This window comes from Cydia amplana, chromosome 27 (assembly GCF_948474715.1).
Source record: "Cydia amplana chromosome 27, ilCydAmpl1.1, whole genome shotgun sequence".
Lineage (NCBI taxonomy): Eukaryota > Metazoa > Arthropoda > Insecta > Lepidoptera > Tortricidae > Cydia > Cydia amplana.
In genome coordinates this window covers 5,061,014-5,077,656 of record NC_086095.1, presented here as the reverse complement: position 1 = coordinate 5,077,656, position 16,643 = coordinate 5,061,014, and the positions used below count along the sequence as shown (strand labels likewise).

Here is a 16,643-nt window from a genome sequence, read left to right as displayed (position 1 = left end):
ACTTACAAGTATATATAAGGTCCCAACTCGTCTAGCACGGGCTTCCTGCCGTTGTTGAGGAACTAGTCGGCATTTTGACGCTGTATGTTCAGTTAGAAAAAAACGCAATCGGACCAAAGACTGCAAAGTTCAAAATGGCGTCCATTTTTCAGCTTTACTCTAATATAAATCTACTTACGAGTATATATAAGGTCCCAATTCGTCCAGCACGGGCTTGCTGCCGTTGTTGAGGAACTCGTCCGCGTTGGTCACGTTGTAGACGTAGACTTTGACGAAGGGCCGCACGGGGGGCCTCGCCCACCACTCGAACGTCATGGAGCCCGGCCGGAGGACCAACTCCTGAGGGGTGAAAGGGGAAATTATAATAAACATTAAAAAAAACCTACAGTTGAATAAGGAGCTACCAAAAACATGTACAGCTGGCCTCTTATGGATGCCTTTATCCAAAGTGACGGATATCGTTTTATCAGGCTGTCACGTGGACAAAAACGACTATCATATCCGTACAGATATAATAGTGATTTTCTCGGAATGTTTATATTATTGTCATGCTACTTCAGTCAACCTCAGTACAGACTGACTGAAATAGCAACACGTTCGTGCGTTTCCGTGAAAATACGATGGCAGAGGATTATTTGCTACATCCGTCTGTCTGTACGTAGGTAATACTCTTATAAACATAAAATCAATATGCATCAAGTTGTATAAACATAATGTTATCCAATGTCATATCCAGAGAGTAAAATGGGTACTATATTTGTATGACGAAGCGATCACCCACTTTCCTCTTAATGTCATCCAATTAGGCGGTTATCATACTGATGCGGTTACTGCATGCGGCGCCAGTGTGATGGCCGCCTTATCTACATTTTAATTCTCTGGATATTTAGAACATAACAAAATTGAGTCGGCAGACCTCGTCGGCGATGGCGGGAAAACTTTTGAGAGACTGGAAAATTAGCACCAAATCGGGACGTGTCATTTATAAACAAGCCATTTTTTATGTATTGTGATCTTTTTTGCCACTTTTGTGTCATTTCTACTCAGAATCACGAGCTCTTTCGATCCTAATGGGATAAAATAATGTCCCAGGGTTTTTTTCCTACAGTGTTGCCATTCCCCCATATACTTTGTACTTTTATTTCTGTAAATATTATGTAAACCTGTGTTGTGTGCAATAAAGTGATTACTACTACCTACTACTACTACTACTTTGTATGGCGGTAACAAAAAGGAAAGTTGGAAAATGTATGGAAATTTTAGGACACTTTTTTTCTATAAGGATGAAAAGGGCTCACGATCCTGACTAATAATACAAAAGTGGCAAAAAGGTCACAATATAAAAAAAAGTTGCAAAAATAAAAGAAACGATTTATATTTTTCTGTTTAATGTTCACGAATCTAGTTACGTATGCACGTATGGTTCAGGAGATAAAAACCGGTCTGTGAGTAACAACTAAGAAGGATGTACTTCGATGTCGATTACAAGTAAGTAGGTATGTATACTAAAGAGACGATTAAATTAAAGACTGTTCACCTTTGCGCCAGGGTAGCGCGGGGAGGCCTCTTTCAGTAGTTTTTATATTCCTTGTTTTATTTTAGATATATTTAGGGTTGTTCGTTTTAATTTAGTATTATTTATAGATGTATTTAGTTCATAAGTTATTTATTTGTCTTTTTACTGTCTTGTTCACCGTATCAATCTAACACATATTTAATTGATCCAAGTTGGTCGCAAATAAAATAATTTATTATTATTTATTAATAAAAAAAACATTAAAATTTGCATGCTTATTTAAGTTTAATGTACGCCTCCAAAATAATTGTCCACTATGTTTATCACTACATTTTTGCAAATAAATATATCTTTATCTTTCATACTAGGCGAAACTATTCATAGATGGTTACAGATGTAGTGCATAATTATTTTCCATCGTATTTTCACGGAAACGTACGAACGTGTCTTGGTCAGTCAGTCTCGGTACAAAAAGTACTGATGTTGACTGAAAATACGATGGAAAACAATTATTCCCTTCAGCCCTATAACTGTACAGGCCGCCTAGCCAACATGCCAATTAGTGATGGGTAGGACATCAATTTAAAATGAGTTTGTATGAGTACCTCATTTTCTAAAATGAGGTGTTACAATGTCTTACTTCAAATGAGGTATAGGTACTAGCATATTTTCAGCGTCGACTATTCCATTAATTCCAACAGCGACAACATTTTTTAATGTATATACATATTTATGTATTCATCACTCATCACTTCCTTTATAAATAAATAAATAGTAATATTTAATTGGAGTGCAATTCTGGAGGTTCCGTGATGCGCGCGAGTAAATGAGTAAAATGAATAGAGGTAAGACATTTTTGCGGTACGAAGTACTGCGACAAATTAACAAAACGAGTGGTACAAATGAGGTGCCTCACGAGTGAGCGACTCAGCACTAATGCCAATCGCTTACACACCGTAGCGATCGAAACGCAACTGTCACTGTCGCACTAATATGAAAGAGTGATAGAGAGACATAAAGCGTTCCGATGTCGAAGCGATAACGATTGTCACCTTGGCTAGGCCGGCAGATGTGCAGCAGGGATGTTGCGAATATCCGCATCTGCATCCGCAACCGCGGAACTTCCGCATTATTTTCAACATCCGCATCTGCATCCGCATCCGCATAAAATGCGGATTTAATGCGGATGCGGAAGTGGAACAGGTCGGTACAGGAACGTCTTAGCATCGGCGTAAGTGCTAGACTGCTAGGTAATTTAGTCATTAGCCAATAAACCTATTAGAAATTAGCAGTCAAGCGTGAGTCGGACTTAATGTACGGAACCCTTGGAACGCGAGTCCGACTCGCACTAGGCCGGTTTTTTGAAATAAAAATTACTAAAATGTAATATTTGACGTTTTTTTATGTACCTATCTTGACATCCGCAACCGTGGATGTGAGCCTTTAAAAATCCGCATCCGCGGATGTCAAAAAATCGGTATCCGCAACATCCCTGATGTGCAGGTTGCGGAAAGTTTCCAAAAATTCTCGGATATTACCCGTACTTATTTCCGTCATCCTTTGTACTGGGAATGGTAGGGTTAGAGTCTCTCGAGCTAAGGCGTAAGCAAACCCTTGCATTACACTACTGTCTACTTCTAAGAAATCATATTGACAACCCATCCGTTCTGGAGCGTATGCGTATTTTTACCCCCGACAACTACATAGCTGCAGTAGGGCGAAGCGCACGTAGAGCCAGAAACCTTTTCGCATATCCAAATGTTCGCACCTATCACGGTTCAAACGCACCCACGTACCGAGCAATAGAATTACTCAATAACTTCTTAGCTACAGTCCAAAACGCAGACATATTCGCAGACAAGTGGCCGTCCTTACTGTTGTAGTATCTGGATGTTTTTAAACTCAACCTATGTAAATTAGTATAGTATCAGGATTTACAAAGTAGTTTTTTTTAACTCTACGAGTACCTATGTAAATTAGTATAGTTTCAGGCCTTTTTAGGGTTCCGTACCCAAAGGGTAAAAACGGGACCCTATTACTAAGACTCCGCTGTCCGTCCGTCCGTCCGTCCGTCCGTCCGTCCGTCCGTCTGTCACCAGGCTGTATCTCACGAACCGTGATAGCTAGACAGTTGAAATTTTCACAGATGATGTATTTCTGTTGCCGCTATAACAACAAATACTAAAAACAGAACAAAATAAACATTTAAGTGGGGCTCCCATACAACAAACGTGATTTTTGACCGAAGTTAATCAACGTCGGGCGGGGTCAGTAATTGGATGGGTGACCGTTTTTTTGCTTGTTTTGCTCTATTTTTTGTTGATGGTGCGGAACCCTCCGTGCGCGAGTCCGACTCGCACTTGGCCGGTTTTTTAATCTTTACATATGTAAAGATAAATAAAGATCCTAGAGATAGTTATAATGACTAATGTATTAACAGTATAAGTGTTTTGGCATATCTAGAGCTGTAAACTTATACCTGTATTTATTTAAAGAATAAAGAATAAAGCAAAATTTCACAAGAAATACCTATAGGAAGTTTTCGTTTTGGAAATGGTAAAAAAATTGATTTTTTTAGTAGATATGCTAAATTCACACACTAAGTTAGCATGTTACAAATTGAAAAAAAAAATAATATTGTAGACTCACGTCAGAAGGTAATGGGCCTACTTAAATACAACAATCGACAATAATCGACGATTATCTATTACAGAAAATAGGCATTTTCTATCGACGATTGTCTATGTATGGAAATCAAGTGAATTTTCGTCTGTCATCCCGATATATTTTTACTTTTCGTTTCGCATTTGTACGATTTGCATCTTGGCTAGGCCTCCAGGCCCGAGCCAAGTTGTTGACACTTTGTTTTCTATGATGTGTGATCACGTGATGCTTTTTATAGAAAACGAAAAGTCGGACGCCTCGGCCCGGGCCTGGACCGTTCTAACGTGAGTCCTCCTTTATCCTACCTCCCGGTTGACTTGACAGTCTCTATAATTTAATACTCTGTTTTTAAGTACACTATATCTTAGTTATGGCATAAAGTTCTATATTTAAACCGAGCGAACTCGACTCACAAACTCGTTTCCATGGTTACATTAACAGCTTATTTTCTCACTTTTTTTATAATAACCAGTATTTGTTAAACCTTTACATGTATTAACTGTATGTAATCGGAGACCAATTTATGCTAGTTATTTCGTAAGTTATGGTTATGAATCTAAAAAAAATACCGAGACTGCATTTAGTATGGGATTTGAAACGGATACATAATACATCTTTAGTTTATGGCAAACGTTAAAATAGCAGATTTGTAATAAGGGGAAAATATGACTTGGTTTTAATGACGTTTTAAATGACACAACATCAAGTTAAATTAATTAACTTGAATATTCTTGCTTAATAAAATACTTACTCGTACCATACTGTGCTTTGTTTACATTTTGTTAAATCATACACACACTATATATCGGCTTATTATTAACCGGGCAACTAAAATATTAAACAGGAACTTTCATTGGGCATATAATAATATAATTTGGCTGTGCATTAATATTTTAGCGCCAAAAAAAATATATTAGCCTCTAATATAAGCATCATATTATTAAAAAAACTGGCAGCAAAATCAAGCCACCCAAAAAAATTATAGGAAACTTAAAGTGATAGGTTGGCGTCTAAAATAATAAATTGGCAACTAATATTGTAATGCGATCATAAAATTGAGTTGTCATCTAGTTGTTCACACCTAAGTAATCAACTATAATCATAACTGAGCATATCGTTTCAGCTAGGTAGTATTTTAACACGAAAGCAGTTAAATTTAATGAATATTGGTCACTTTTTACACAAAACACCTCAAATTAATTTACCAATACGCAATGGTCAGTATACTTATAGTCGAAATTTCTAATCATGAAACGCCTAATACCACTAGATACCATTACCATACTACTACTACCATATATATACCATACCATACCATTATATTATATTATTATACAATTAGATTTTTAAATTTTTAATTACTTTCAATAGTTACCACTGTGTTCTGCTAGAGTCAACAGATAGGTGCGACGACGAGCGAAGCGAGGAGGAGCGTGTTAGGTTGACCGTGTAATGACCAAACAAAATATTTTAAAAGAACTTCATTTTTTAATTAATAGATAGCCGTTTTCTTTTTCAAATGTGCTTCATAAATGGTCTCCAATATATTATTAATTCAGTTGCCAAATAAATACTTGGTACCTGCCTAAAAATAATCAAAAGCTGTAACGGCATTAAAATACAACTCATATTGATATATTTGAAGGCTCCGTTTTTGTTGCCATACTATTAATTTTAGTAGCCATTTCTATTTTTTTAAACTACCCAAATTCGATTAATTAGTTGACCGGTTAAATACGTGCCCTATATATATATATCTATAGCATATCACATCGAAGGCGCGCACGCTTGCACCTATAGTTTTTTTTGTTTGTTGTTATTTTTTATTATTATTAAGTGCAATTTATGGTAACTAAAAATTTTCCATTTGTTGATTATTGATCTCAACTACGACTCCTATGACTGATTAGTACCTAATAAAGCAAAAAAATATATATCATGGTGTTTTTTTAAACTTTAAAAATTTTTCGAGGTACCTACTCGAGAAACTCGAGAAATCCTGGTCGAGAATTCCCGTGCGTCGAGAAATAATATAATATATCATTTATTTCAGAATTAAATTATTCCATATATGTACAATTAAATAAAACTTAAACTCTATATACATTTACAACTAGACTTATAAACTAGGTGGACACCATGTGCATCTGGTTCCAGTAGTACTGGAAGGGACCATCGTCCCGTCCTGCCACTGTTTTCAGGAGACTGTTGGGGCTACCGGCGATACCTCTCAGCAGGGACGCAACACGTTTGCGCATTATCGCGTGGAAGCCATCCGTGCGCGCCTCCGCGAACATGCCTGACGCACTGCAATGCCTCGGGAGCCCCAACAGCATCCTGAAAGCGTTGTTATATTGGACGCGCAGGGCGCTGTAGGTTTTTTGAGTATAGTTGATCCATCGACTGCAGGTGTAAAATGACTGACAGTATGCCCTAAATAGGGTAATTTTAACGTTTTTGTTACACCTAGCAAATCTACGGATCAACATGTTACTCCTCACCGCCAGCGCCCTGCGTTCCCTTTCGATGTCCTTGTTGTCTGTGAGGGATGAAGTAACCCAGTGCCCCAGGTATTTAAATTCTTCAACTATCTTGAGAGGAATGTTGCCAAGTTTAACCTGAGGGGTATGCGAGTAGCTCTTAGTACCCGCTTTAAAAACTAACAACTCGCTCTTCGAGGCATTGTACCTGAGGCCATGAGACTCCGCATACCGCTCACATATCGTCAACAGGTCTTGTATGCCACTGATTGATGGACTCAGCAACACCATATCGTCTGCGTAGCTGATGTTATTTATAAATTTACCGCCCACTGAGCATCCGACCATGGCATTGCTGAGCTCACCAATCAGGCGATCTACATACAAGCTGAAGAGCTTAGGTGACGTGAGCCCCCCCTGCCTCACCCCGCACTCCAACCTGTAAGCATCAGACAATGAATCTGCCCACTTAACAACATTATATTGATGACCATACCAGTACTTGAACATTCCAATCAGCTGACTGGGCAATGTCGTATCCTCATGCAGTTTTTGCCATAACTTTTCATAGGACACCAAATCGAAGGCCTTGCTTAGATCAAGAAAACACCCGTAAACGGGAGTTTTCCTGTCCGTATAGTATCGGACAGTATGCTTGCAATAAAAAAGGCCGAGACACCAGAAACCCTATTCATGAATCAATATCGGTTCATTCGTTTTGACACTTTTGACGCTACGATAAAACATACATTTTGTAGACTTCTAATTATCCTTCCTGTAGTCGGGTCAAAACTAAATTTAAACTTATAACAGTCCCAAAATTTTCAACCACATCTGCATAATAAAATGAATAAACCATGGCCCATAAAACATCGCAATATTTTTATTTCAACAACTATTTGTTTCACAATGGCAATCTTGTTATTAAGCCGCAAATGCAAAATATTTTGCAATAAAACATTTTATACGAGCATGAACATAAAAATACTACCTACGTGATCGTTCTTATCTTATCTTATAGTATAATAAATAAAATTGAGAATTCTTGAGATTTATCTTGACTAAGGATCAAGTGTTCGACCTTTCATATCATTTAAGGTTTATTTCGCTTTTGTGTCAAGAACCTTTTTAGTACGAGTTAAAGTTAGGTACCTACCTATGCGACTTTTTTGTGAACATCATAAAATAAATGGACTAATCCTAATATTCATGCGTCCCTATCATCTCCGGAATCTTTTACTTCTTAAAAGCTACCTATATGTTACTGTCTGATTTAAACTTTCACGATTTTTACACATTATTAAATTGTACAAAGGGACTTAATCGCGTATCTAAATTTTAAGATTTACCTCCGACGTGCGGGTAGTTCGAAAAACTCGCGCGGTTAGAAGATGCTGATGTCAACTTAAGCCAGTCTTCTCCGAGACCACGGGGACAACGCCGTCCTTGAAACGTCGGAGGTAAATCTTAAAACTTAGATACGCGATTAAGTCCCGTTGTACAATTTAATAGTAGGTACCTTAATCCACAAAAAAAGACGCCAGTTTTTCCGAAAGTTTTAGTTTTCGTCCTCTCGATTTTTCTAATTTACTTAGTTGCTTAGCTGTAGTTAGTAGTTATTAATAGAAATAAAATAAAATAACTATTTACATATTTTGTTGCCTTTAAAAGTGTTAAATATCTAAGTTAAACCCTACTATGGTTGTCGGATTAAAGGGCAAGCAAAGATGATGATATAATTTAGATAAATTTTAAGTTGTTATTATTTATTGTTTTAGACACGTTTTTGTACCTTTAAAAAAAGAATTATTTAAATGGTTTATGAACAATATGAATTAATAAATAATTTATATAGTACCTATAGAAAATATTCGCATGTAAAAAATAATTTACTAATTTATATTTACATAGATTATTGAAATTCTAACCGGCGACCTCAGTCCCCAGCACCCATTAATCATTCAACCTGCAATGTCAAAGCCATCATAAATCTCCCAAATATTTAAAATCTCAACCGTTAACTATGTCGAGGAGAACATTAAATATTTATCTTAAAAACTTAAGGCCACATTACGACACGGTTTACGTGCGAAATCTCAAACGCTAATCTTCTGTACACAGCCTTACAATCAACCTGTATCCGTGTGTACAAACTGCGCATGTGTGCGTGACAGGATGGCACGCGATTGGTCGGTATAGTTGTGTGAGCGTCGTAAGGCGGGTTACACAATGTTAAGTTTGCCTGATTGCACTGATATGAAGTTTGTTTGGATTATAATGTTAAGATTGTGGAGATGAGATGACACTTGGTGAGTCAAGGGCAAGTGACGTGCGAAATGTGCAATATGTGTGAATATGGTAATGTGGCGACTTTTGAGTTAAATGATGTTAGATTGAAGCTAAGTATGAAGGATATTAAAATTTTATGAGATACGTATTATAGGAAAGATACCAGTCCAATAACTGACTTCGCAAATTCTGTGTAACCTTTTACTAATCAGCTGAACCTAAGCCAAGATGGGTACTTTTTCGTGCTTCTATATAAATATATGTTTAACCAAAATGGAAACTATAGGTCTAGATTAAGAGAAGAAACTGTAAAATATTTTCTGCACGACCGTTTGTTTCATATTTAAATAAATAAATAAACAATGGTCATAGCTTACCTATCCGTCACAGACATCCAGTCATAATTTCGTAAAGAGTGTTAAAATTGTAACTTCTGATGTTTTATTAGTTCATTAGTAGGTACTAGTATCTTTTTCTTCATTGCTATGCCCATTTAAGCCCTTATCGATGGAATTCACTTACCAAATCGATTTTTGACCGGTAAATCATCATTAAAACATATTTGACCTTTAATGACGTCAATAAGGCTTGACCGGTCGGCCCCGACCTGACCGTGGTGATACACGTGATCATTATTATACCTAAATGGATTAATATCATTACTCCCATCATTAAATATTTGTGATGGACACGTGTTAACGTGTTCAAAAACGAAAGGGAACCCCCTGAACTCAATATACCTAATCAACATGGGAAAAAACCGGCCAAGTGCGAGTCGGACTCGCGCACGGAGGGTTCCGCACCATCAACAAAAAATAGAGCAAAACAAGCAAAAAAAAACAAGCAAAAAAACGGTCACCCATCCAAGTATTGACCCCGCCCGACGTTACTTAACTTCGGTCAAAAATCACGTTTGTTGTATGGGAGCCCCACTTAAATTTTTATTTTATTCTGTTTTTAGTATTTGTTTGTTGTTATAGCGGCAACAGAAATACATCACCTGTGAAAATTTCAACTGTCTAGCTATCACGGTTCGTGAGATACAGCCTGGTGACAGACGGACGGACGGACGGACGGACGGACGGACAGCGAAGTCTTAGTAATAGGGTCCCGTTTTTTACCCTTTTGGGTACGGAACCCTTAAAAAGAAATATTTGCGTCAGTCTAAAAAGAGCTAAACGTTGCGAAAGTTAACAAATGAAAAGGCGCCAGATTTCCTTAGCTAGAGGATATTGCCTAGGAACCCTAAAAAGTAGAGCCCAATTAATACGATGTAATTTAATACTTTATACGCATGTCTGATGGTCGTGAGTGACAACGTGTGCTCTTTAAAGGACAGATTTTGCATCTAATGCAAACAACATTAGATTGGGATGAAATGTTGCTTTTCATCCGAGTTAAACATCCTAATTTTCCACCAGTGACCGACACAGAACTAGTAACTCGACACTTCTATTTTTATCCAAGAAAATAAGGGAACGGAACCGACACATCGATATGAAATCGGCTTCCTACACTTAATTTTCTTCGATAAAAATTAAAGTGTCGTATTGCTGGTTACCTGCCGGTCACCGGCGCCACTGCATTACGAGACTTAGACCTAGACTAGACTAGACTTGAACTCTGGCACAGTAGCGACCTTGTCAGTAGAAAAAGGCGGAAAAATTATAAAATGTAGGCGCAAAAAGTTGATTTCTCATAGCAAAAGACCATGCGTCAAAATTGCCCCAGAACCAACAGAGTTGAGAGTTAGGTCATTAGATAGGTATTTTTCTGTACTTCATTTCGTTCTATGGGCACCAAGCGGAATTCCATTGCAGAACTGAGAATTTGGTATTTTAGTCAAAATGTCGTCACCCTTATTACCTAGGCAATAGAGTCCACCGCCGGGCGAGCGCGGCAAATCATTCGGTGTGCTCGCCCGGTGGTGCGCGAACATCTACCCTGCAGCAATTAATTTATTTACTTAGACTTTATTGCCTGGGTAATAAGGGTGACGTTATTTTGGCTAAAATACCAATATCTCAGTTCTGCAATGGAATTCCTATTGGTGCCCATAGAAAAAAATGAAGTTCATAGAAATACCTATCTAATATCTTAATCTCATTTCTGTTGGCGTTGGGTCCAGGCTCCATACAAAGTTGCCCATGGTCCTTTGAATTGCACGCCTTTTTCTACTGACTTTTTGGGTGTTTCAGTATATTGACTCACATGGTCTATGAACAGCCGGACCCAGGTGCCGAAGAATATGGCGCAGATGATGCCGGCCAGCAGCAGCACTATTGCTGACGCGAGCACGAACCCTGGAACAAACAAGTTACAACAATTAACAATCACCATCATTGGCCACGACACCTATAGCAGATGAGTGTTGCAGCGTCAGGTAAAATCAGGTGTTGCGGGGAGGTTGATTGCGGCGTCTGCGATAGACATGTGTCGTTCGCGAGTGAGTGATTTAAATGAGCTATATCATTTGATTCAACTCGTTCACTCTTCAACTCACTGATGATTTAACTCGCTCAGTAACTCAGTCGCTCAGTGCTCCTTGCGTGCTCTTTCCCACTCATGAATCGAATGAGTCGGCCGAGCGCGAGGAGCGAGTCAGCGAGTTACTGCGAATAGGTTTCGGAGCGGTTCGGAAGAATTCGGAGGGTTTCGGAAAAACATGGCGGGATCGTATCGCGTGATTCGCCATCTTGGTCGCACTTATGGCTGTATATATCTGATTGATTGACTTCTCTCTCTACTCACTCGGGAACAATATAGTCTACAGATCCACTGAGCGAAATGAGTGATATATCACCGCGAGCGAAAGATATGAATCACTCTTTTCAACTTAGTGAACGGTTTTGCGCATGTCAAGTCTCCGACGACTGAAGAGCTCAATACCAGAGCGACATATTCTGCCCATAGACTATAGGAATCCTCTAGACTGAGTTTACAGCAATTATTTCATGAAACCGATGCTGCCAAAAATACGGGGGTGCGGGGGGACGAGGTGAGCGAATCCCGTGCCGTGATTGGTCCGTTCAAAGACACGGACAAATCACGGCACGAGATTGACTCGAAGATGGAGTAAAACTACCGTATAAGTGGCAGAGGGGGTAGCGTTACTATGCTCAGTCTAGAGGATTCCTAGTCTATGATTCTGCCACAGCAATCACAAACATGACGAGAGTCCAAGGGATGGTCTAGAAGCACGGAGTATTTTCTGCCTCAGGTTCTCTAAACAGTCCTTGTCATGTTTGTCTTCACCCGCTTTGAGATCACGACGCCACTCTGGTCTCATTTCACAATATATGGGAACATAAGATACACATACTTTGTAACCCATTTTTAGGGTTCCGTAGCCAAATGGCAAAAAACGGAACCCTTATAGATTCGTCATGTCTGTCTGTCTGTCCGTCTGTCCGTGTATGTCACAGTCACTTTTCTCCGAAACTATAAGAACTATACTGTTCAAAATTGGTAAGTAGATGTATTCTGTGAACCGCATTAAGATTTTCACACAAAAATAGAAAAAAAACAAAAAAATTTTGGGGTTCCCTATACTTAGAACTGAAACTCAAAATTTTTTTTTCATCAAACCTATACGTGTGGGGTATCTATGGATAGGTCTTCAAAAATGATATTGAGGTTTCTAATATCGTTTTTTTTAAACTGAATAGTTTGCGCGAGAGACACTTCCAAAGTGGTAAAATGTGTGTGTCCCCCCCCTGTAACTTCTAAAATAACAGAATGATAAAACTAAAAAAAATATATGATGTACATTACCGTGTAAACTTCCACCGAAAATTGGTTTGAACGAGATCTAGTAAGTAGTTTTTTTTTTAATACGTCATAAATCGCCTAAATACGGAACCCTTCATGGGCGAGTCCGACTCGCACTTGGCCGCTTTTTAAACATCTTACCCCCCTCCCAACCCTCCGTGACTTGCCGTAGTATATGCCAAGCCGAATCTCCCCCTCTAGTTTTCATAAGAACAAACAGAAAGTAAGAAAAACCGGACAAGAGCGAGTCGGACTCGCCCACCGAGGGTTCCGTACTTTTTAGTATTTGTAGCGGCAACAGAAAATACATCATTTGTGAAAATTTCAACTATCTAGCATACATACAGCCTGGTGACAGACAGACGGACAGTAAAGTCTTAGTAATAGAGGGTCCCGATTTTACCCTTTTGGGTACGGAACTCTTAAAAAGAAATATTTGCGTCAGTCTAAAAAGAGCTAAACGTTGCGAAAGTTAACAAATGAAAAGGCGCCAGATTTCCTTAGCTAGAGGATATTGCCTAGGTACGTGACGAAAACCTAAGCTATGTTGGTCCACTCTCTATTTAATTGCATAAAAATAATCAAACAAAAATCAACCCTATTTTTTAACTAGTACGGTTCACTATGGCTCTGAATTAGTTGTAAATAAATAGTAAGTAATCATTGCCTACTGAGTTTTGGTTATCACCTGACGACTTGACGAAATTTTAATATAATGCAGTTGCAGGTACATTGCTGCACAAACTTATTGCAATCCTTAATGTGTAAACAATATCGGCGTTATTCATAAACGTCTGCTAAGTTAATCAGCTGATGATCATCGTTTGTCCCTCTCTATGGCATAACGACAGATAGGGACAAACGACGATCATCAACTGTTTAAGTTAGCAGCCGTTTATGAATAACGCCATATATCTATCTACATAAAAATTAAATTTGGCAAATAGCCAATTACAAATTAAATGTGTACTGTAAAGTGTGTGAACTTGCTAACTATGTAAACAAACCGCCATATTGAAACTGTCAAAAAATATGAATTTATTAGTGACTTTTGTTTACATAGTTATATAGCAAGTTCCATATATAGAATGACACTTTATATTATACTAGCGACCCGCCCGCCCCGGCTTCGCACGGGTTACTTAACAAATTATGCATAAACCTTCCTTATGAATCACTCTATCTATTAAAAAAAACCGCATCAAAATCCGTTGCGTAGTTTTAAAGATCTAAGCATACAGACAGACAGGCAGCGGGAAGCGACTTTGTTTTATACTATGTAGTGATAGTGATAGTGATTTGCTAATCCGTCAAGTGGACGAAAACTAGCGCAGTGGCCCTGTACCCTTGGATTGAAATGCACAGGTTTCTGTAGCAACTCGGTCAAACGCATTATGCGCATCAAGGGTTGCCAGATCGAAAGGCGCTGTTATCGGGAATTCATATCAATTTTTCGGGATTTTGGGACTTAAGTCGAGAAAAAGACATTCAAATTAAAGTACATTGTAATTTTACATTATTGGCACTACGTCAGCTGCTCTGCCCATAGACGTTTTTATATAAAAATACTATACATTATTTGAGAACTTGAACAAACAAAAAAAAAGTCACCTATACTATCATTTAACATACTTATTAGGTATCAATAATAAAAAAAATGTAACTAATTTATTTCTTAGTTTGCCCTTGCCACATGTATTTTATGTTACTTTTTACCGATTTTACAATTTTTTCACCTTTTTCACTATTTAACGTGAAGCTGTTTTTCGGGACAATTTTCACTTTGTCGGGAATCGGGAACACATGCTAAAAATCGGGAGAATGCCGCCAAATCCCGACCATCTGGCAACCCTATACCATCGCCCACACTGTTAACTGTACATCTGTTGACCTTATGCCTTTTGTAATAAGGTCTACCTATGGACAGTTAACAGTGTTGCTGTTTGTACGTCCGTATACATTCGTACAGTCAGCAGCAGAAGTTGCTAAGCGGGCGAGGTGTTCAAAATTACCTTGACGCGCTCTTATTAACAATAAAGTTGCGTCACAGAATAAATAATAGTACTAGGTACAGAAGACTCACTCTCTAACAAAACGCGTCTGTTACGATCAGCACAGATATGGCCGCTAGGTGGCGACAGCGCCACGCGCGGCTTATGGCTAACCACCAAAATTGGTGTGGAACGCATGTACTTTTAGCGACGAAATCGCGGAGTGAGCCACGCCTGGTCGCGTCAAGATCATTTTGAACACCTCGCCCGCTTAGCAACTATTGCTGCTGACTGTACGTTGTATATTCTCAAGTGCATCGCTCCTACCAGGAAGAGAACGTGACATTGTTGAACAAACACCGAGGAAGCCATGTTTATACGGCGACCGACAGTTGACAGTTGACACTGTCAACACGAGACGGCTACTGTTCATTACGCTGTGTAACAATGTGGGAGAAAGGGATGGTTATATTTCCGTATTTGGTGGCTCGAAACTCCAAAGATCACTTTATGCATTTGTTTTCTCTGCTGAGAGTCTACCGCGAACATAGAAAATCTAAATTTCGTTTGGTTTGAACCGACCACGACCTATGGTTTTGAGCTAGCACGTGTATGTATGTATGTAAACACTTTATCGTCGTACATATTATAATTTTATAAAACAAAGTCCCCTGCCGCGTCTGTCTGTCTGTATGTTCGCAATAAACTCAAAAACTACTGTACGGATTTTCATGCGGTTTTCACCTATTAATAGAGTGATTCTTGAGGAAGATTTTGGTTTATAATTTGTAAAGATTTTGTGTAAATTCGTTGAACTACCCGCGCGAAGCCGGGGCGGGTCGCTAGTTATACATACGACAGGATTAAGATAAAATTAAATAGAAAGTGTACAATGTACAAAGGCGAACTTATCCCTGTAAGGTCTCTCTTCTAGTCAACCTTTGAGCAAATGAGAGTAGACGAATAAAAATGACAGACAAAAGAGCACTATGTACAGAAAAGTAAATAATGGTTAAATTATTACACGCGTGTTACACTAATAATAATAAGGCACACTAAATCGTGACGTTATCTATGAAAAGGGACCTTATTGTCGATGGCGTTTACTCCATTATTAACGATGCTCCGATATAAATACAATGCCGCGCGACGCTGTGCGGCGTAAGCGCTATCGACAATAAGGTCCCTTTTCATAGATAATGCCTCAATTGTCCACCCAAACTTCAATCCATCTTAGACCTATACTTTTCACTTTTTCTACAATAGTCCCAATGCCTGCTGCGACCGGTTCATGGGTGTCTATTGTTGCACCTGTGAACGGGTTCCAGCAGGCGTTCTACATGACATTAAAGCTCTCCAAAGGCCTCTACGTGTTGGATCTATATCCCCACGCAAGTCTATCAAAAGACCGGGATTTATAGGCCCATGAAATCCAAAGGCACACTAATAAAAAAAAGTCGTAATGCTAAAAAGGCGGACTTGATGCCATGGGGCACTCTCTAGCAGCTGTTTTTCCATTAGGCGGGTATTAACATAATAAGTCACCATTATTTTTAAGCTTCAATATTTGTACGCCAATAGGCAAAACACAGAGCTCTATTTATCACTACATAGTATAAAACAAAGTCGCTGCTCGCTGCTGTCTGTCTGTCTGTCTGTCTGTCTGTCTGTATGCTTAGATCTTTAAAACTACGCAACGGATTTTGATGCGGTTTTTTTAATAGATAGAGTGATTAAAGAGGAAGGTTTATGTATAATTTGTTAACCCGTGCGAAGCCGGGGCGGGTCGCTAGTTATTTTATATAATAAGACCTTATAACTGTATCACCTGTGTTCCACAAATACATTTTTACTTTAATTTACTTTACTTTACTTTGCGTTGTTACATGTCCAAGGGTCAAACAGTAAATCTTAGTAAGAATTGCAAGTAAA

The 16,643-nt window shown here is 38.6% G+C and overlaps 2 protein-coding genes across 3 annotated transcripts in view; both read right to left on the bottom strand.

The window, feature by feature from the left end:
* Nucleotides 1–16,643, bottom strand: part of LOC134660471 (scavenger receptor class B member 1) — an 87,749-nt gene that overhangs the window by 37,073 nt on the left and 34,033 nt on the right. For both annotated transcript variants that reach the window (XM_063516230.1, XM_063516228.1), the window contains exons 2-3: nt 11,161–11,252; nt 179–339 (exon numbers count right to left, since the gene is read on the bottom strand). In XM_063516230.1, the coding sequence (XP_063372300.1) occupies nt 179–339; nt 11,161–11,252 (253 nt within the window). The remainder of the gene's footprint in view (nt 1–178; nt 340–11,160; nt 11,253–16,643) is intronic.
* LOC134660369 (uncharacterized) lies at nt 6,307–7,175 on the bottom strand. Its single transcript, XM_063516101.1, has one exon. The coding sequence runs from the start codon at nt 7,168–7,170 to the stop codon at nt 6,307–6,309; it is 864 nt and encodes a 287-aa protein (XP_063372171.1). The 5' UTR covers nt 7,171–7,175.